Raw genomic sequence first — 22,297 nt, 5'->3', positions numbered from 1 at the left:
GGCGTACGAATACTTTCTACACCCAATGTATATAGATGAAGATGATAGATGATTTCTTCTCAAAATCTATACCAATGTATTCCTGGCAATTTTCCGATTGAAACGAGTCCAAACACGACACTATTCCGATCACATTTAGAATATCCGAATTAGGGGTGCAGGGATGTTCGGACATCCGACGTTCCACCGTATCGTGGACTAAGCGAGCAAACACGATCCGAATGGTGCCGTGTTTGGACTCGTTTTAATCAGAAAAATGTCAGGAACGCGATAAAATACTTCTGATTGATTATAAAAAATCAGGTCGCGCGCGCGCGTTTGGTACAATTATAAAAATATTATACTGTTTTAAAGGGCGTACGAATACTTTCTACACCCAATGTATATAGATGAAGATGATAGATGATTTCTTCTCAAAATCTATACCAATGTATTCCTGGCAATTTTCCGATTGAAACGAGTCCAAACACGACACTATTCCGATCACATTTAGAATATCCGAATTAGGGGTGCAGGGATGTTCGGACATCCGACGTTCCACCGTATCGTGGATTAAACGAGCAAACACGATCCGAATGGTGCCGTGTTTGGACTCGTTTCAATCAGGAAAATGTCAGGAACGCGTTAAAATATAATTGACGAAGTTCTGAATAAATTAAAGCTCGACGAGTTTACCGATTCCGGGTCGCAGTGCGTGCGGTATAATTCCGAAAACGAGGTCCAACGATTGTACATCAGGGGTTTCAGAGTCTGGCATGTTCGAGGGTACGTGGAGGAAGGTTCGGCCGGTTAATCCTCGGTTGTAATAAGGTCGCAGCCCTTCCGGCGACCGGAGCAAATCGCGTTAGAACACCGGCTGACGACCTAATCATATCCAGAGAGACCCGGAGCAGCAGTCCCTCGTAACTCTTTATCGAATTATCCGTCGGCTAGACTCCGACAGACACGGACAAACCTTCGAACGGACGTGTTCCCGCACGCAAACTCTCGTGAGAGCCGATACGATCCTGTCGAACAAGAACGAGCGACCGCAGGCTGGCCTGGATCGCGAAAATCTGATCCGACGATCAACTTTTGCGTTTTCGCGCCGTCTAACCCAGAGGTTCCTTGTCCTGCTGCTTCATCTCTCTCCTCGGATGGAGATGGCTCGATGGCTCGATGGAATTCTCTCTGAAATCGCGCGCGCTTCGTTAACGTAATATCAACGACGAGGTTCTATCCATCTCACTCGCTCTCTCTCTCGATCTGTGTTACTCCCTCTCCCGAGAGTTAATGCAATTTCTAGCGTCTGTCGGGATTTTCAACGCTGTCAATTATCGAACGGAGTGACATCGACTTTAGTGGAGGCAAGTAGAGCGAACCCGGAGCCTCTCCTCTCGCACTCTCGCTTCATAGGGTCGTTCAACTTGTTCGAAGGTGGAAGGGCGCAGAGCGATATTGCCATATTGCTCGAAATTTCGACGTATCGGAACGATACGGACCATTCACCTCGATCATCGACCGAGGAACAACCTCTTGAAACCGTATCGTGCGTGATCGGAACCATTCCCAGTCTCTTCCTTTTTGCTCTGAATTGCCGCCGCGGTCGAGCGAAATGAGCTTCGCCACTGTTCCCCGCATATATTCCGACACACGCGTACACTTTTCCATCCGCCGTCATTTATCAAAACAGTACTCACAGTAGAGGCTCCATTTTAACCGATTTTTCAATTGCAAAAAACCGTCCCCATACCCTAATCGAAAGCAATTCCTACGTCAGAGTGCTAAGGGTTAAGCTTTCGCCACTGTTCCCCGGATATGTGTATTCTAACACACATATACAGTTTCTCATCCGCCAGCATTTTTTTCAAACAGTAGTCACGGTAGAGGCTGCATTTTAATTTTACGACTGCAACAGTAATTTCGACGGTGCACCACTAGAATTTACGGTACCCTAATTGAAAGCGATTCCTGCATCAGAGCGCTAAGGGTTAAGCCTTTGCCAAGTTCTTCAGGGCTAAATAGTCCCGTTCAGAGGCTCGCCATTACTTCTTTTTCCATTTTCTCCGCGCTGGAACATTTTCCGCAAGCTCCTCGACGCAAAGGATGGCTCCACGGTGGATAAGAGAGCAGGATAAGGGAGTAGCAAGCAGGATAAGGGTGAGAGAGGGGTTAGCGGACAACGGAGCCCGTGAAAAGGATCCGAGGAGCGGAAGCGAACGCGAGCCTACCCATCTCGGTCGTAGGTTCTACGCAACGCAGCATCCTCGAATGGTACGCAGCCAGAAAGAGAATAACAGAGAGCGAGAGAGAAAGAGATAAAGGGAGAGAGAAAGAGCGACGGCTAGAAAAGTTATTCACCCCGAATCGATCCGTCCGATTGTCGAGCCGATGAAAGCCGTCCTAAGTAGTTAATTGGTCTGCTGCCCGATACCGGCACGTTACCCCAGCCTCCCCCCTCTGCTCCTCTTATCCATATATATATCCTCTCGTATACCCATATCCATACCCGGAACCCAGACTATACAGCCGTGTGTGCCCCGACCTATACCCAAGCTCTGCCATTCTCATTTCCATTCCCATTCTCGTTTTCTCGAGCCGAGGAGACCAGCAACTGATAATTAATCCGTATCGCCGCCGCCTGGCCGGATCAAGGATCGCGAATCGCAGATCGCGACAGCAGCTTTTCTTTGCGATTCGATCGCGGAACCTATCTAGTTTCTCTTTTGACTGGCTGCGTGCACGCTCGGTGCACCGCGCACCGAAATTGTACCCGGTATCTCCAGGCTGTTTTTATACAGATTTTGGAGAACCTTTTCCTTTGGGATTTTGCACACGTACTCATTGCTATTTGATGTACACTCGTGATTTTTTGTAAGGAAAAATTATCACAATTACGTGAGTTATATATTCTTTTTATGGGCAGAACTTCATAACTGCTCTACCTAGCTTTTCCACTTTCAGGAATTTTTTTCAGAAAAATTATCGATGCTTTCCCTTTGGGATTTTGCAGACATATTCACTGGTATTTGAAGTACACTCGTGATTTTTTGTAAGGAGAAAATATCAAGATTACTTGAGTTATATACTCTTTGTATAGGCTGAACTTCATAACAGCTCTACCTAGCTTTTCCACTTTCAGGAATTTTTTTCAGAAAAATTATCGATGCTTTCCCTTTGGGATTTTGCAGACATATTCACTGGTATTTGAAGTACACTCGTGATTTTTTGTAAGGAGAAAATATCAAGATTACTTGAGTTATATACTCTTTGTATAGGCTGAACTTCATAACAGCTCTACCTAGCTTTTCCACTTTCAGGAATTATTTTCAGAAAAATTATCGATGCTTTTCCTTTGGGATTTTGCACACGTATTCATTGGTATTTGATGTACACTCGTGATTTTTTGTAAGGAGAAAATATCAAGATTACTTGAGTTATATACTCTTTTTATGGGCAGAACTTCATAACTGATCTATACCTAGCTTTTCCACTTTCAGGAATTTTTTTCAGAAAAATTATCGATGCTTTCCTTTTGGGATTTTGCAGACATATTCACTGGTATTTGAAGTACACTCGTGATTTTTTGTAAGGAAAAATGATCACAATTACACCAGTTATTATATTTTATGTTTCAGCCAGATCGTCGTTTAAAAATCCACGCAACAGTGCAACCAGGATTTACAGCTATAGGTTCGCTCGCGAGGACAGAGCGTCGTCTGGGGGCGCCGATGCGATCATGCTTACCAGGCAGATTCCCCGAGAAACGCAGATTGCTGCTCGATTATTCATAATCAGAATATTCCGACCAATCGGTGGAGCATCCAATCGAGACCGTCTTTGATCGAAGATGCTGCCTGCCGCCCGAGGAAACCGAGAGGAGTTCTTGGCCTCTGATCGATCTAGATGGGCTCAGACCCCTCCCCCTTCGACATATTCGCAATCTGCGAACCGGCAACCCCGCCTCCAGATTTTTCCGGGCCGTGGAACACAGCTTCGCGAATCGGATAGAATCGGATCGGATCGAATGCCGGATCCGTGGGCTAACCGCAACGTATCTTGTGCGCCAAGAGACACGCCAAAAGAACAGAAAACGAAGCCAGAACGCGCCTTGTTTTCCGGGTAATCGACTCGGGCCACCGAATACCAACACGCATTTTAAGGTTTTATTGCTGTGTCAGCATATTACTGCAATATAATCATCTGGAAAACCGTTTCGATCTCCCTATTCCACGCACAAATCTAACAATGACAGAATTGTTTTTAATCATTTTTATATGGAAACTTGACCATCGTATTCCTGGCATTTTTCCGAGTAAAATGAGTCCAAACACGATATCATTCTGATAATATTCACTCGTTTAACTCACGATGCAGTGGATAACCCCCTGTTATCCGAATTAGGGGCGCATGGACGTTCGGACATCCGACGTCCCACGTATCGCAGATTAAACGAGTAAACATGATGCGAATAATATAGTGTTTGGACTCGTTTTAACCAGAAAAATGTCAGGAATACAATGGTAAATGTTTCGTAAAGAATTACACGTTTCCCAATTTTTCATCCAGTACGAGACTCCCAATATTTATTCCTACCCATCCTGCAAGGTCATCTTGAGACCGCAGAGCACTGAATCAGAAAGGCTGGCATTGTCGCCGGAGTTTCTCTTACGTTTATGCCTCCCACGGTACGAGACGTGCGTAGAAGAGGAAAAAGTCACCTGAATAAACCGTAGCACGAGAGCTATCCTCGTGCCTGCCGGTCGAGACCGTTTACAAACAAGCAAGACCAGTTGGTCGAGGGAAGTTCGACCAAATACCAACTAGAATAAGCAACGATTAGAGCGGAATCGAGTTAGACAGGCCACACAGAAGCGCAAAGGGTTAAAACAAACACGATGTTAGCATCGGGACCACGAAGCACAATCGGGACCGGTCTCCAAGCTCGCAGTAGCGGTTCGATCTCTGAATCTACTTACTCTGGAGCAGGGTTTCTCCAGCGTTGCGTTCCAAACCACGCCATCAGGCATCGACCGCCCCTGGCCTGAAACATGCGAAGTGCTCTATGAGTCTTGCTTGGATCTCTCTCCCTCTCTCTCCCTCTCTCTCGGTGCACGGAAGAAGCCGTGCGAATTTTTGCGCGCGCGATACACTAGATGTAAATCGAAAGTGCAACCCGCCGGGCAACGATATTCCGTGAAGATACGTCGAACATTTCCCCGTTCGAGCGTTCGTTTTCGGGTAAATCGAGTTTGAAAATCGCCTGACGCGAACCCGATTTTCCCCGAAGACGAAGCGTCCGACCGAAAAATGTTCTACCCTCTTTTCTACTCATTTTTGCATGTGACATCGCCACGATTCTCGGTGCAGCCTGAGCGAAGTCGCGCGACGATCGCGAATGTCCGTCGGATTCGATCTTCGTCCCGGTGTCATCCTCTCTCTCTCTCTCTCTCTCTCTTTCTCTCGAGACCGACGTTTACACTTATTATGTAAGCAGCGTTCTATAGTACCCGCTAACTTCGGCTAGATCGTGCATATTTCAGCAAAGTGCTGCCACTCGAGACTCGCTCGCGTTTTTTCCCAGCAGAATCCCTTCAACTACGCTTACCCGATGCTCGAGAGGAACCCGACAGCTCCCTCATCCCCCGTTTCCCGCTACTTTCGCCTCTCTGCAGGGCGTTCAGCCTCTCTTTCTCTCTATTCCTCTGTCCCTGCGTTCCCTCCCCCATCGTCATCGTGTGTCCCTGTATCCCTGTCCCTATCCTCGCGCCGACTTGCTCAGCAGAAAACCGTAGTCGCCTTCTATGTACTTTTCATTTGTCGCCCGCGCGCCAAAGTTTTCCTCCGTTTTCCACGCCGCGCCGCGTCGAACCCCGACAGATCATCGAGATATCTCGACTCGCGGCTCGACCTCGAAAATCGCCCCGGAGATCGGTTATCTTTCGCAGAGAGCCGCGGAACTACTATTCACGAAAGATATTTATAAACGTTAACAGAACTTTGTTGCTGTTCATTATTTTCCGGCGGACCTTCCATCATCGCAATCCGCGCTCTTGCCTGATTAAAACGAGTCCAAACACGACACCGTTCGGATCATGTTCGTTTCAGGACATGGTTGTTCGGATACCGGAGGTTCTACTGTATCGTGTTTGGACTCGTTTTACCCGGAAAAATGTGGCCAACACGCCAGCGAAAGTTTCACGGGGAAATGATTGGAAATAAGAAAGTTCTGACACCGGAGTCCGTATCGAGACCACTACTGTCGCCGGTGGATAATCCGAGAATGCTTTTCCCAGTGGAAATGATTCGTGCCAGATGTTCGGGTCCGATCACAGACCAATCACAGCGAGTGGCGAGCCGCGAGGAGACAGGTAGTTATGAAAATTTTTCGCGAACGCGGCACGGGTATTACGGATGTTGCTGTTCGAAACGGCGCAAAGGGCACCGCTTTCTCCTTTTCCTTTTTTTGTAGAGTTTCCGGAGGCCCGCTCTTTCTCTTTTCAGTCGCGTTCTCTCCACCACCACCACCGCTATCCGACACGCTATGTTCGCGCTTCTGCTTCTGCTCGAAACGTCGCTCTATCATCCTTCGCTCGGCATTCTTTCCAGCTCTCACTCCCTTTTCTCTTTCCCTTTTTTTCCGTCTCTGTCCGTGCTATCTCTCTTTCGGTTTCCCCGCGATGCCAGAACATCTCTCTCTCTCTCCTTCTCCAACCTTGCATCCCCGTTTCTGACCTTTTCTATTCAAGGGACCGTGATTGCAGCCTGCATATTTCACGAGAACCAACCTCGAACCACGCGCCCTCTCACTCTCTCTCTATCTCTCTCTTTCTCCCATCCATCCACGATAGATTCGTCTGTCCGTCGACGACGCAACCTAACCTTGCACTTCTCGAACGATCCGATCCGTTTCCAACGTTTCTTCGACGCGAGCCGCTTAAAGAGACGCTCAAACAACTCGCCGCTTCGATTGTCACCCATTCCTCCGCCGCTGATCGCTCGCCAAACCATGAATAACGTTTCTGCGCATCCCTATGCTTCTACATTCACGATAGCTATCTTGTTTACGGTTTGCGAGATCGAACAAATTTCCTGTTCGCTCCCGAATCTTGTACAGTGTTAACCAGACAGGAAATTTACTTACGCCAATTTTGCATTGTTCAATTATTTGTTGACGAAACTATCGCCATCATGTTCGTCACATTTTTCTGATTAAAACGAGCCCAAACACGGCACAGTTCGGATCATGTTTGCTCGTTTAGTCCGTGATGTAGTAGAACTTCCGTTATCCGAACGTCCACGTCCTTGAAATGGATGTTATCCGAATGGCGTCGTGTTTGGACTCGATTTAGTCGGAAAAATGTAAGGAATGTATTTGTAAGTGCTCCGTTTGAAAATAATTAACGATAATAAAATTTTGTCAATTGTAAAATTGTATCAGAATGATAATATTTGAAACAGACAAATATTTGCTACGCCACTTTTGCGCAAACATTTAATGAAAATGTTATGGATGATTGTTATCAAAGCAAACGCTTCGGTTGGAAATATCGAGGAGCCCAAACACGGCACAGTTCGGATCATGTTTGCTCGTTTAGTCCGTGATGTAGTAGAACTTCCGTTATCCGAACGTCCACGTCCTTGAAATGGATGTTATCCGAATGGCGTCGTGTTTGGACTCGTTTTAGTCGGAAAAATGTAAGGAATGTATTTGTAAGTGCTGCGTTTGATAATAATTAACAATAATAAAATTTTGTCAATTGTAAAATTGTATCAGAATGATAATATTTGAAACAGACAAATATTTGCTACGCCACTTTTGCGCAAACATTTAATGAAAATGTTATGGATGACTGTTATCAAAGCAAACGCTTCGATTGGAAATATCGCGAAGCCCAAACACTTCCGTTATCCGAACGTCCACGTCCTTGAAATGGATGTTATCCGAATGGCGTCGTGTTTGGACTCGTTTTAGTCGGAAAAATGTCAGGAATGTATTTGTAAGTGCTCCGTTTGATAATAATTAACAATAATAAAATTTTGTCAATTGTCAAATTGTATCAGAATGATAATATTTGAAACAGACAAATATTTGCTACGCCACTTTTGCGCAAACATTTAATGAAAATGTTATGGATGACTGTTATCAAAGCAAACGCTTCGGTTGGAAATATCGCGAAGCCCAAACACTTCCGTTATCCGAACGTCCACGTTCTTGAAATGGATGTTATCCGAATGGCGTCGTGTTTGGACTCGTTTTAGTCGGAAAAATGTCAGGAATGTATTTGTAAGTGCTCCGTTTGATAATAATTAACAATAATAAAATTTTGTCAATTGTCAAATTGTATCAGAATGATAATATTTGAAACAGACAAATATTTGCTACGCCACTTTTGCGCAAACATTTAATGAAAATGTTATGGATGACTGTTATCAAAGCAAACGCTTCGGTTGGAAATATCGCGAAGCCCAAACACTTCCGTTATCCGAACGTCCACGTTCTTGAAATGGATGTTATCCGAATGGCGTCGTGTTTGGACTCGTTTTAGTCGGAAAAATGTCAGGAATGTATTCGTAAGTGCTCCGTTTGAAAATAATTAACAATAATAAAATTTTGTCAATTGTCAAATTGTATCAGAATGATAATATTTGAAACAGACAAATATTTGCTACGCCACTTTTGCGCAAACATTTAATGAAAATGTTATGGATGACTGTTATCAAAGCAAACGCTTCGGTTGGAAATATCGCGGAACAAGCTGTGAGAGAGCTGGTGGAAGCAAAGAGAGCTACGAGTGGAGTAACCGGTGACCTTTGCGGACTGGTTCGAAACGGTCCGAGGAATCACATCGATCGGATAACAACGAAAGGGATGAATGGACGGATGGACGCGCGGTCAGAGAAAAAGGCTTGCAGAGAGGCGTGTGCCGAGCTCTCTCGGCCCCGATGCAACGATGCAACGATGCAACGGCTAACGACAGCTAACGGAGCCGTGCAAACGAATAAATTCCCTCATCGTCCTATATCCGGCCGCGATCCAGCCTGTCGTCTCGTGCGCAAAAACCGACGGACCGAATAACCCAGAAGAGCTGCTTTCAAAATTCCTCGCTTATTTTATTTTTTACTCGACAAGCTTGCGTGTTTTCTGTTTCGTAAAATTTTGTTGAATACCCGTTTCGCTGAAGATTAAATTCCGCGTTTCACGGCGGATTAAATCCTCCATTCGGCTTGGTGGCAGGTTACGTTCACGTTACCTGCAATTAATGAAGTTTTCATTCCCTGGATATTCGACGATCTTCGCGGGAAGAGTCGGATAATTTAATCGAATTATTGATATCGCGCCGCGATCTCTGTGTTGCCAGCTAATTTCTCTATTAGAGAGGCTGTCTCGCACATTGCACGTTGCTGTTTTAGATTTCTCTTCTAGATTCGATGCGTTCGTGACAAAAATGAGCCGGTTTACCTCGAAACGGTAAACGCGTTAGAGGAATTTAAAAATATTCTTTCACTGCTGTTCGCTGCGATTCCGGTAGAACATTTTTATTTTGCCTGGAGTCACACAGTTCCATTGCAGATTTCTAAAAAATGGCCCTTGGTAAAATGATCGCTGAAGAGCATCAGTGCCAAACCAGTGTGACAAAAAATTTACCTCCAAGCTAACGATTGCGCAGAAACTGCTCGAGACCGATCTTCGCGGCGATCGCGCAACTATTTAACATTTGTACCCTCATCCAGCACGAAACGGGACGCCATTAATGATTTCCCAAGAGGCTAATGATCCGTTCTGATCGATTGATAGTGACGAAAGCCAGCGGACTGGCTGGTTCGAATTTTCGCGACTGCTTCGGGGTAATCGGATCCGCGGAGAAACGAAAACCAGACACGTTTCCAGGCGAGCTGACGACGGTTTCTTGTGTTAACCGTCGACGAATTTCCGCCCTAGATACCCGCGGATCCGAGATACACGATGCATACGTACGCACACCGACAAGCTCGACTCTCTCACCAACGAAACCGTCGAGCCGTGACGTTATGTAAGAACAGAACCAAGCCGGAGAAAGTACGGGGAACGAAAACGAAGCTGCTCGATACGATGCGCGACCGTGGAAATCGGGATGAATCTCCGTCCGAGGACTCTAATCGCCGGCAAAAGCGCATCCCGTGATGCATGATGCACTCTGCACGCCCACGCAGGTCGTTGCACATTGATAACATTGCCAGTTCATCGACCATTTCGCATTACTTTGTAAAACTAATGTCTGTCAACAGTTTTCTCGGATACGACGTGCAGGGGGTACTCGTTTTTCTTAGATCGTACAGTCCACTGTAATCAATGTGCAGGGATCCAGCTTATTGCCTGATCAAACAAACGATGATGAAAATTTCTCTCCGTTCTGCATAAATATAGCGTAACAGCTCGTTATACTCTTTCACAAATTACGAAGCATTACATTGACCATTTCGCATTACAGTAAATCCTCATTTACTGTCCGGTGTCGCCTATGCGATCACTGTCCAGTTCTCATCCACTCCACTGCCGGCCAACGCAGAGCGGCGATGATTGATCTCGGCTCGGGTATATCGGTGTGAACACCACTACATTGACACCATGAATGCTCAAACTTCTTAATTTTCATTATTTTTTTATGGGATTTTCACTAATGTATTTCTTGCACTTTTCTGATTAAAACAAGACCAAACACGATATAATTTCAATTGTATTTAGTGGTTCAATCAACGAAGAACAGTGTATGGGACATTCTTTGAACTGTGCCGGCGACGGCGTCATTCTGTCCTTCTCTATGTTCGGCTCTCTATTGAAATCTCGGCGCGGTCGGCGCTGTAGAAGCAGTCATAAAAAAATAGTGTCCCTATACGATCACACTTCGTGCGGAACACGGTTTTGTTGGACAGTAAACGAGGATTTGCTGTACTTTGTGCAAAATAATGTCCACCAACATTTTTTTGAGCTCCTTTGCTGGATACGACGTGGAGGGGGTACTCGTTTTTCTTAGATCGTACAGTCCACTGTAATCAACGTTCGGGTTTTCAGCTTATTGCCCGAGCAAATAAACGATGATGAAAATTTCTCTCGGTTCTGCATAAATATGGCGCAACAGCTCGTTATATACGAATTCAATGGATCGTCGACACGTTCTAGCGGTTCTTTCACAAATTACGAAGCGTTACATCGACGCGTTACATAGGTGCGAATTCCATCCCGATACATTCTCCTCATAAATAAATCACGGTATTAGATATGAACCCTACTGTGCACTGTACCGACTCCGATCGGTTTCGAACAATTTTAAAATTCATTCGACCAGGTTTTACTATCAGCCGTGGTATACTTTCATCAATTGTTCGCAGTCTGCAATCACTCGCTTTCTAGAATTATTAAAGATAGCTGTGCAAGAACTATCCGGAAAAACGAATTACTGTGGACACGGATAAATTGCATGAAATTGAGAACTGTGTTTTTCGATCCCAATTTTCGCGATTGCCGAGACGACGACGAACCGGTTGGCAAATCTTCGGTTGTCGAAGGACTAGTAACTGACGCAGAGGAGAGATACGCAATGTAGAGGCTGCTCTTTACTTTACCGGACTCAAAATCATGATGTATTTGGTATGTAATCTAGTAGATTTGTACCCGGGGCGGCTGCAGATCGAAGTTTCGATCCTGTAGGATCAATGATTCAGGAGTTATGCTTGCTTAAAGTTGTGCATTTTTCAGTGTTTTTGCCATATTGGTTTGTGCTTGGTCGCTAAGTGGTAGTTGGTTGGTGATTGAGTCGGGGAGAGGCAGCAAGGTAAGCGGCTCGCGGTTGTCACTACAAACCAATATGGCGGCGCCCTTACCTTTCAAAAACACTGCAGATTGCTTAACTTTAAGCAAGCATAACTCGTGACCCATTGATCCTACAGGATCGAAACTTCCATCTGCAGCCGCCCCGGGTACAAATTTACTGAATTACATATCAAATACATCATAATTTATAGGAGAAAGACACAAGTTTCGAGTCCGGTAAAGTAAAGTTTACCCAATGTAGATACTAAAATAATATTACACTAAAAAAGTAAGAAAATTTCTGGATTAAAAAATACAATCTATATATTTTAGATTTTAAAAAATAAAATCATATTGCTGGCCTCTCGCTATCCCGAGGAAAATGGAAGGAAAAGCAGCAGGTGCAAACTTTTCGCACGAAACGAGAGGTTGGACGGTTCAGATCGAATCGAAACGAATCGACGGGAAGACGGACTGTATCGAAAAGACCACGGGTATAATAATCGACGAGAATACAGGGCACGGCGTTCCCACATCGTCCGTTCCAGCGAACGAACAAGAGCGAGATCAAACCCGAGAGCAAGAGCAAGACCGTGCAACATCCGCGTTTCGCAATCCCGTTTTGCCTCCCCTTTGCTCTCCCTTGATCGCGAACTCACCGGGACCGTTCGCGGGAAAATTCGGTCCATGCAATTTGTCCGAATTCCTGCAGAACGCTGTTACACTATAGATCGCTGCTTCGCAATTGGATATGCGAAGACGATGCGAATTTTTGCATTACGCTCTGTTTCGTCGAAGATGCCTCGCCGACAGAACAGCTCTCTTGTCAACCCGCCGTTCCTGTCGCTCACAATTCCTGTCAGTCGCGTGTTGCGAAACTAGGAGTGGACAGCTATTATAACGGAGAACGAGACTTAGGCCTTTCTTCCCAGAAACGGGACACTTCGGGTCGAAAGGCAAATCGTTTCTAGTATAGTTAACCTTTTCTCTGTGCGCTGCGATTCTAATCGAAATAATGTTATCCGTGCACAGGGATGTAATTGAACACCATACATTTTTGCAGAAAAATGTAAGGAAAAAATTTGCCTGCATAAGTATTTGTGAAATAAAATATATAAAAAAAAAACTTTTTAGAAAACACGCTTATATTAAAATGCACTAAAAAGAAGAGAATAATTTTTTTCCTGGTTCTCCATAGATTAATAATATTTTTCCCCAAAATTGTAAGCAATTAGTTAAAAATTTCTACTGTTATAGAATTACTGTCGGAATAGATAGAAAGATAAAATCGTGACATTAGCGACTATAAATAAAAGCGTGGAGCGCTAAACTATATTAACGTAATCTTCGTCAATTTTATAACAGAAGAAATTCTGAACTAATTGCTTAAAATTTTGGGGAAAAATATTATTGATCATTTAACTGGATTCGGTATTTTATGTAGAACGAGGACAAAAGTATTTTCTCCATTTTAGTACATTTTAATATAAATGCGTGGTTTTTAGAAAGCTTTTTTTATACATTTTATTTTCTACTTTTATTGTCATCGGAAGCAAGTGTGTACACAAAATTTCAGCAAGATTGGACTATGGGAAGAGGTTTAAAATTCGATTACAAGATTTGACGCATACGACAACAACGCGGCAAGTTAATATAAGCGTGGTAATTAAAAAATTTGAAACATATCTCAGATAGAGCGTTGCTAGAAAACTTTCGGAAATTTTCCATTCGTCAACTTCTTATTTCTTATCAGGCTGGGGTGCATTTGCATTTGCACAGAGAGAGAAGGTTAACACGTAAAAGAGCTTCCTTACTAATTAGAAGTGGTCTTTTTATCAGAGTGGCTTCCTGTTTGTCACGGTTAATCACAGCGCTCGCAATGAATTGCAACTATTATAACAGACTTGATCTCTCTGCTCTTGAGAAGTAAAACAAATAAAAGGTCTTTATGTGTTTTAGTAGATCGCGGAGTTTATGCGTTTATGAGGAAAATGAATAGGAGAAATATGAAACTGTGAAATTAAAATGATTTTCATTTGACAGAATTAAAATGGTCAGGTTTATTTTGTATGGCTGACGGAATCGTGACCAGAGACTTTATACATAGAATGACGACCATAATAGCTATAGTAGATATCTCGTGCACGATAGCCAAGGGGTTAGTGAAGCTCGCGGATAACGAAAATAAAAGCGATAAGGGGAGCGCTGGAGAGATAGAGAGACGGGTTCCGACAAAAGGTGGATTCCGTCTAAAATTAACCGATGCCACTAGCCTAAATCGTTTCCCGTCCTCTGGGGACGAGCTTCCTCGAGCCGACCCCGTGACCTAATCGTTTCGAACTACGCGATTCGCTCGGGTTTCGCGTCCACGGTTGTTACAGTGCGTTATAGTGCGTGCGCCCACGCGCAATCAATCCTTACCTTAACTGATCCACAAGGCCCTGCTCGTAGGATCCATCGCGGCCTCGAAAGCTTTCCTCTGGAATCAAACGAAATCCCGTGGATTAACCCTCGAGGATACTAATCGTCCAATCATTCCATCGATCAGATTCTTAGATTTTTATTTGAGCCAACTATTTACGTGGAGGGCAACTCTGGGTCAGAATCGACCCGAGCACCCCTGTCTTCATCATTAACCCCTTGCAGTATGATTTATACCACGGACACAAAAGTATTTATTGTACGCCTATTATTATAGGAGCAAAACTGATCACACACACTTTAAATCAGAATAACAATAGTAACTTTTTTAGCTGGGCCAATAACGAAGATTTAAAAGATGTGTTTGATCAACTCGGATAAATTATACACGCTACGAAAATTTCACTGAAATTGGTTAATTGGCTCACGAGTTATCAACGATCAAAAATGGTAAAAATTGCAATTTTTTAAGATTGACGGCCTTTTACCACTTTCGATCTTTACAACTCGTGAACCAATTAACCAATTTCAATGAAATTTTCGGAGCGTATATAGTTTACACGTGTTGACCAAACATCTTTTAAATTTTCGTTATCAGCCCAGCTAAAAAAGTCGTTAAAATCAATTTCTATTATTGTTTTTCACAATTTCGACCAAATGCATTTTCCCCAACATACTTTTTATGTCATTTACTAAACTAATTCTTCTAGCCTTACAGAGAAATTGAAGTCGTTTGGTCCATTCATAAAAAAGTTATTCTGATTTAAAGTGTGTGTGATCGGTTTACTCCTAACTGTATACTCTCCAATTAATAAATATTAACTATAACAAAATTTCATTTTGGTGTGAAATTACAGTGGAAAGGGTCAACATGTTTAATGAAATGAAGTATGAGCTTTCACGAGCTGTATTTATTAATTATTGGTGCTAAATTGGCAGTACAGCTGCCAATTATAAGCGTTCTACTCCAATCGATCATGTTCTTTTTATATAGTAACTAGAATTTGACGAAGTTATGATAAAATTGTGAAAGTGGCAGTATGAAAAAGTAGTAAGAATTTCGAAGTACTTATTTTGAACGAATTGATCCTATCACGGATGGAGATCAAGTCCAGTTTAACTCCTGTTTGTTGCAATTAACGGAGAAAACGTTTATATCTCGCACGGAGATCTGCTTCTTGATACCACATGTTGTTTTCAAAATAAATGTCAGGATTAAATTTATTCCATTAACGAGGGAGCAGTGCGCAGAATTTTAGAAATCAACTTGCTCTCTCCCGAGGAATGAAATCTTAATATCCAATTCACCTTTTGCAGTCGGAGTTATTTTAACGCGAAAATTAAACATTTCTTCCGTACTAGAATAATTCCATTGTATATTAATTTAATTTAGAGTTTCAATATGTAATTTAATTCAAATATTCCATGTTCACTAACATCGACGTGGCTCTCGGAGAAAAGGGGTTGAATAATATTTTAAAAAAACAGACCTGCGAGCCAAGTAGAAATGTTAATATTTCTACTAACTTAGTTTCAATGTGCAAATTAATTTTAATATTGAATAAGATCGACGTGGCTCTCAGAGAAACGGGGTTGAATAATATTTAAAAAAAACATACCTGCGAACCAAGGAGAAATGGTAATATTTCATTTAACTTAGTTTCAATGTGTAAATTAATTTTAATATTGAATAAGATCGACGTGGCTCTCAGAGAAAAGGGATTGAATAATATTTAAAAAAAAAACAGACCTGCGAGCCAAGGAGAAATATTAGTGTTTCATTTAACGTAGTTTCAAAGTGTAATTTATTTTTAATATTGAATAAGATCGACGTGGTTCTCAAAGAGGGAGGGTTGAAAAATATTTTAAAAAAACAGACCTGCGAGCCAAGTAGAAATGTTAATATTTCTACTAACTTAGTTTCAATGTGCAAATTAATTTTAATATTGAATAAGATCGACGTGGCTCTCAGAGAAAAGGGGTTGAATAATATTTTAAAAAAACAGACCTGCGAACCAAGGAGAAATGGTAATATTTCATTTAACTTAGTTTCAATGTGTAAATTAATTTTAATATTGAATAAGATCGACGTAGTTCTCAAAGAGAGAGGGTTGAATAATATTAAAAAAAAAACAGACCTGCGAGCCAAGGAGAAATATTAGTGTTTCATTTAACGTAGTTTCAAAGTGTAATTTATTTTTAATATTGAATAAGATCGACGTGGTTCTCAAAGAAAGGGGTTGAAAAATATTTCTAAAAAACAGACCTGCGAGCCAAGGAGAAATGTTAATATTTCATTTAATTTAGTTTCAATGTGTAATTTATTTTTAATATTGAATAAGATCGACGTGGTTCTCAAAGAAAGGGAGGTTGAAAAATATTTCTAAAAAAAACAGACCTGCGAGCCAAGGAGAAATGTTAATATTTCATTTAATTTAGTTTCAATGTGTAATTTATTTTTAATATTGAATAAGATCGACGTGGTTCTCAAAGAGAGAGGGTTGAAAAATATTTTTAAAAAACAGACCTGCGAGCCAAGGAGAAATGTTAATATTTCATTTAATTTAGTTTCAATGTATAATTTATTTTTAATGTTGAATAAGATCGACGTAGTTCTCAAAGAGAGAGGGTTGAAAAATATTTTTAAAAAACAGACCTGCGAGCCAAGGAGAAATATTAGTATTTCATTTAATTTAGTTTCAATGTGTAATTTATTTTTAATATTGAATAAGATCGACGTGGTTCTCAAAGAAAGGGAGGTTGAAAAATATTTTTAAGAAACAGATCTGCGTATAAGCATTGTGAATGGAACGACGAGATATCGTGAGAAGCATCCGTCTTGCAGGGGTTAAATCACCCAAGATGGGGACGAGTGGGACTGAAAGAGACCGCGAGCCAAGGAGAAAGTCGCATCGCTTAGACAAAAGAGAGAATTTGTTCCGAGCGACAAGAATCCATGAAAATGAAGCTCTCAGTGGCTTCATACCTCGAGCCAGAGGCCCTTCGATGGAGGATCGACTCGATTCGAGACTTGGTAAAGGGCCAGTTGCGAAACACCGTACCAGGGGGATGCGAGAGAAGAAAGAAGAAGAAGAAAGAACGAGCGACTGTACCCGATACACCCGAGAATAGCTCGCCAGAGAGTAAAACGGGTCACGTTCAATGCCGACGCGATATTTTTCACCCGGACTTTGGTTTCGTTCGAGAACGTAGTTGCTCCTGCTCTATCTCTCTTTCTCTCGCGGACGGTTCGGATTTATTCAAAGTGCCCGCGCGTATTATTAGTCGTGCTCCGGTTCCTGTGGCGGGAAAACCGAATTCGGAAAACGGGGACACTCGTCGACGAATCTGGTTCGTCGACGAAAATAACGCGTTTTTTCTCCCAAGCTCGAATTTCCACAATTGCAGCTTTTAATACGCGACCGAATTTCTCCAATTCGGGCTTTGAGCGTGTTCCATTCGGGAGCTGCTGTCTGGAGTCGCTCCGAAATCGAATCCCGAGGATCCATTCGGCTACCCCGAATTAAATCAAGCGGCCGTTCGAGTGCACTCAAGCTACAGCGAGAAAGTGGAAATAGTAAAAGTCCGAAGTGTTGTTCAACGCTGAACCTACCGAGCTCTGAAAGCGATTAAAATGTTCCAGCTTAGAAAAAAGCTTTTGAAAAACCACGCTTATATTGAAATGCACTAAAAAGGAGAAAATCATTTTTTCCTGGTTCTACAGAAAATACTGAGTCCAGTGAAATGATTAATAATATTTTTCCCCAAAATTTTAAGCAATTGGTTCAAGTAAAAATCAATTTTTACGACTTTTTTAGCTGGGCCAATAACGAAAATTTAAAAGGCGTGTTTGGTGAACTTGTATGAATTATATATGCTCCGAAAATTTCATTGAAATTGGTTAATTGGTTTACGAGTTATAATCGATCAAAAGTGGTAAAAATGGCAATTTTTCAAGATCTCCAGCCTTTTTAACAGTTTTCGTTTATAACTCGTGAACCAAGTAACCAATTTCAATGAAATTATCGGAGCGTATATAATTCATACGAGTCGACCAAACACATCTTTTAAATTTTCGTTATTGGCCCAACGAAGAAAGTCGTAAAAATCAATTTTTACTATTATTTTTCACAATTCCGAGGAAATGCATTTTTTTCAACATATTTTTTGTCATTTACTAAACTAATTCTTCCAGCCTTACAGAGAAATTGAATTCGTTTGCTCCATTCATAAAAAAGTTATTCTGATTTAAAGTGTGAGCGATCAGTTTTGCTCCTAACTGTATATTGACGTAATCTTCGTGGACGCTTCACGCTTTTATTTATAGTCACTAATGTCATGATTTTATTTAAATTTATATGAATTTTTTCTATCTATTATAATATAATTATTAACTGGTATCTAATGTGTTACACCAATTTCATATTCATAAAATTTTTAAAATCATATAGAATGGAATTATTCTAGGTCGGGAGAAATGTTTAATATTCGAGCGAGACTAGCTCCGAGTGCAGAGGGTCTAATGGAACTGAACAATTACGAGCCGGATGAAAAATTAAGAGAGCCTTTCACCAAGCCGGGAAAAGCTTACGCTCGTACGCGTGTTCGCGTGTTTGTTGTTATTTTATTCGAGTCAACGTTCCCTGAACGCGCGTCCGGTATCATAATTGCATAATACGATTAAACACTTCAGCTACCGGAAGCCTTTCAGCGGCTGTGCCAGATTTAAAAGAAACTTAATCGCCTTCTTTTGAACCATAATCTCAAAAGGGATTACTGGATTACACGTCTTAAGATAGCTTATGCCGGTGTACTGAAAATTCCTGCACCGTGTAACTTTGATTCATGAAACAGTATTAACAGTAACTCCACTGTTGATTATTACTTTCTACGGCGCAACGCCGTCGCCTACGACTTCGCTTTGATGCATCAATAAAGAGCCACCCGGTATACATCTGTGCAAATATTTGTCTTTCCTCGCGTTGTTACATCAGTGATAAAAATAGAGCCGTAAAACTCGTTCATTGTACTATACAATCTTCAGACATTTTCGCCAAGTCCTCGCCCGAGGACACTTCTAATCCTTAAGTGAACCGGTCGGGTCCATTCTGACCCAGGGCGAATTTATTCTAACAATTGTTTAAGCCGTCCATTTTCATCCCCACCCCGTACCAATTTATTCCAACAATTGTTTAAACCGTCCATTTGCTTTAAAAAGTCCCTTAAATATTTGTGCATGTGGTCTTGAACCTAATTATTAGGGGAATTTATTTTAAACGGAGAAAGCGTGACTTTTTTTTTATAGGCCGCTGATCGGCTTGTCTAACGATTATCGATTTAACCACTCGAGGACTTGGACACACTTTTTAACCCTCGAACGACTTACTCGCAAAGCTTATTTAAAAGTGAAATATGCGAAATAAACATGTACAACTAGATTAATAAATTAGTCTTGATAAAAATGTTGCAAGCAGAAAGATTGTATGACTTTTTATTTCGCAAGCGATCTTTTATGTTGCTATTTGCGATCTGTATACCAATTCGGTAAAAGCGACCACTTAATGGCCAGATAAAACTGTTCCGCCATTCCTTATCTCCAATTATAGCGAATATAAAGATAAATCCATTTACCCGGATAGACATTACGGGCAGGAGAAATGTCTGAAAGCCGGAATAAACAAGGCCTCGTCGTCCTCCGAAGACAATAAGAACGAGCCACTTTCAGCGCTCGGCAGTTCCAGTATACGAATGCAATATTCAAGTTGTTGCAACGCTGGCGCCGGTTTCGCGAGCCCACTCGAGGATTAAAATTTGATGACAATTCGTCCGAGTAGTTTGACGAGGCTCTCTCTCCCGGCGCGGCGGCGTTTAAATTTATAAATACAGTTCTAAACACAATTCATAACGAACATCACCGAAACCGAAACTCTAAACCGCCCCCACCCCCAAATGTCCAAAACTCGTTGTACAAGACCGAGCCACTTTCGCGTCGAATGCATAATTCGAGTTTGTTGCGGGGAGAAGGCCCCGGTTGAAAGCCCACTTAAGGATTAAAATTTGATGATATTCAGCCGCGCGAGTTAGTTTCGCTGTCACAAGGCTCTTTCCGTTTTTAAAAGCAAATGCACCGCTTGCGAGCCGTGAGCCAGCCGCGTGTGTTCCTCCTCCCCTCTCGCGCCGTGCGTCTGTTGGCATCGCGAACGCTCGTAAAAACGGTCGACTTTGCGAGGTTCGTTGGCGTCGCCCCGCCGAGACTTTGCGGGCCGCGATCGATCGGGAAAACACGGGAACCGGAAGCGCGAATTCGTCGGAAGGGACCGCGCGCGATCGAACGCGACCAGACAATTCCCAGTGCAGAAGATGTCGGCCGCGTCTTCGAAAAAAAGCCGAGCGCGAGACAAACAGGACGCTCGCGAATCGCGACGCCGACGCCGAGCAACGCTATCACGCGTCGCGCACCGATCCGTCCCGCGATCACGGACGCTTGTTCCGCCGTTTTGCCCGCCGACAGCCATTTCGCGACGCGGAATCCGACGGAACAGATCCGCCGGACCCTTCGCGTGCTTTCGAATGCGGGGTATCGAATCGAATCGAACGCGAGGCCGAATCGCGGCGTCGCGTTCCCAGCGATCGATCGGCCCGAACGAACTCGGATTTCCGAACGAGTTTTCACGATCGCGGACGCGACAGCACGGAACGGACAGAGAGAGAGAGAGAGAGAGAGAAAGGAAGAGGGGAGAGAGACGCTCGATGTTATGCGACACGTACCTTTTTCAATGCGAAACTCGCGCTCCTGTAGCCCTCGAGGCACGATGAGATAATCCAATATGGCAGAACACACACATGTCAAAACAAATCACTGAAACGAAACCGACGCAACGCCACCACGCAGCTTCGCACTGACACGCGTCCCCGAATGATTCCCGCGTGTCCTGGGTAGATCGAGGGTCAACGAATCGCCGATCCGTTCAGAGGATTCGCGTGTTCACCCCGATCGTAGTGTTCTTTGCGAATGGCCAAGGTCGCGTTCACGATTCGACAAGCTCGAGAACGATGCTCGCGCGACGATGCCTCGTCGGTAACTGACGCGAGAACGCGTCGCGCGCCACTCTTCGGCCACTCGCCGCTCCGGAACTAGCCGAACGTGACCGAACGCGCACGAACGCGGCGCTGTATCCGACGCGCCTGGCAAACGCGACCCGCTCGACACGGTCTGTTGTGCCGGCTGCATTCAAACGGCGCCGTGAATACTATCCCGAGCTGAAAAACACCGAAAAAGCATCCGGCAACGTGTTTTAACGATGCAAACGGCTCTTGACAGGGTAATCCACATCTCGCGAACAGTGTAGTGCGATTCTTGTTACTGTTTGCTGGTTTCTAGTTTTTATTGTTAACGCTGAATAAAATTGTAGCTCTTCTATACAGGGTGTCCCAAAATTCGTGAAAATCCCGAGAGGGGGTGGTTCCTGAGACCATTTCAAGAGATATTTTCCTTTGCAAAAATGTTATCCAAAGCCTACACGTATTTTAGTAGAGTATGTAGTCTGTCGGCTGTGGTGTTGCATGAAAGGAAGTTTGGTGGGGGAAGCAAGAATTTGAGGGGCCCCAACCGTGCCCACCCTGTGCCCACCCTTGCTTTAGGGGAACAGCGGCTAAGATCATTCACACTCAAATAAAAATAATATTTCAATCCTTCCCGATTAAAATTTTATAATGAAAGCTAAATGAGCGCGCAGTAGGTTGATTGGAGTATGAAAATAATTACGGCGACATATGCAGGGTGTACCAAAATTCCTTCAACAGCCGGAAATGGGAGCTTCCTCGGATCATTTGAATCAACATTTTCCTTTGCAAAAATGTTATCCGCGGCTTTGTTTTCGAGTTATTAACGAAAAACACGGACCAATCAGAGCGCGACCTAGAAGCGAGTTGCCACAGTCGGCCCGGCGCGCCAACTGTCTATTGGCCGACTGTGGCAACTCGCTTCTAGGTCGCGCTCTGATTGGTCCGTGTTTTTCGTTAATAACTCCTAAACAAGGCCGCGGATAACATTTTTGCAGAGGAAAATATCTCTTGAAATGGTCTCAGGAACCACCCCCTCTCGGG

General features: G+C 43.2%; 1 protein-coding gene across 3 annotated transcripts in view; it reads right to left on the bottom strand.

The window, feature by feature from the left end:
• Nucleotides 1-21,286, bottom strand: part of LOC143218865 (uncharacterized) — a 63,461-nt gene extending 42,175 nt beyond the window's left edge. For 2 of the 3 annotated variants that reach the window (XM_076444399.1, XM_076444401.1), the window contains exons 1-3: nt 20,960-21,286; nt 14,192-14,249; nt 4,959-5,023 (exon numbers count right to left, since the gene is read on the bottom strand). In XM_076444399.1, the coding sequence (XP_076300514.1) occupies nt 4,959-5,002 (44 nt within the window). In that variant the 5' untranslated portion in view covers nt 5,003-5,023; nt 14,192-14,249; nt 20,960-21,286. The remainder of the gene's footprint in view (nt 1-4,958; nt 5,024-14,191; nt 14,250-20,959) is intronic. The other variant, XM_076444400.1, reaches the window with a different exon arrangement.
• Nucleotides 21,287-22,297: the final 1,011 nt, after the last annotated feature.

The sequence above is a fragment of the Lasioglossum baleicum genome, chromosome 20 (genome assembly GCF_051020765.1).
Source record: "Lasioglossum baleicum chromosome 20, iyLasBale1, whole genome shotgun sequence".
NCBI classification, from domain to species: Eukaryota; Metazoa; Arthropoda; class Insecta; order Hymenoptera; family Halictidae; genus Lasioglossum; species Lasioglossum baleicum.
This window is presented reverse-complemented; position numbering and strand designations above follow the sequence as displayed.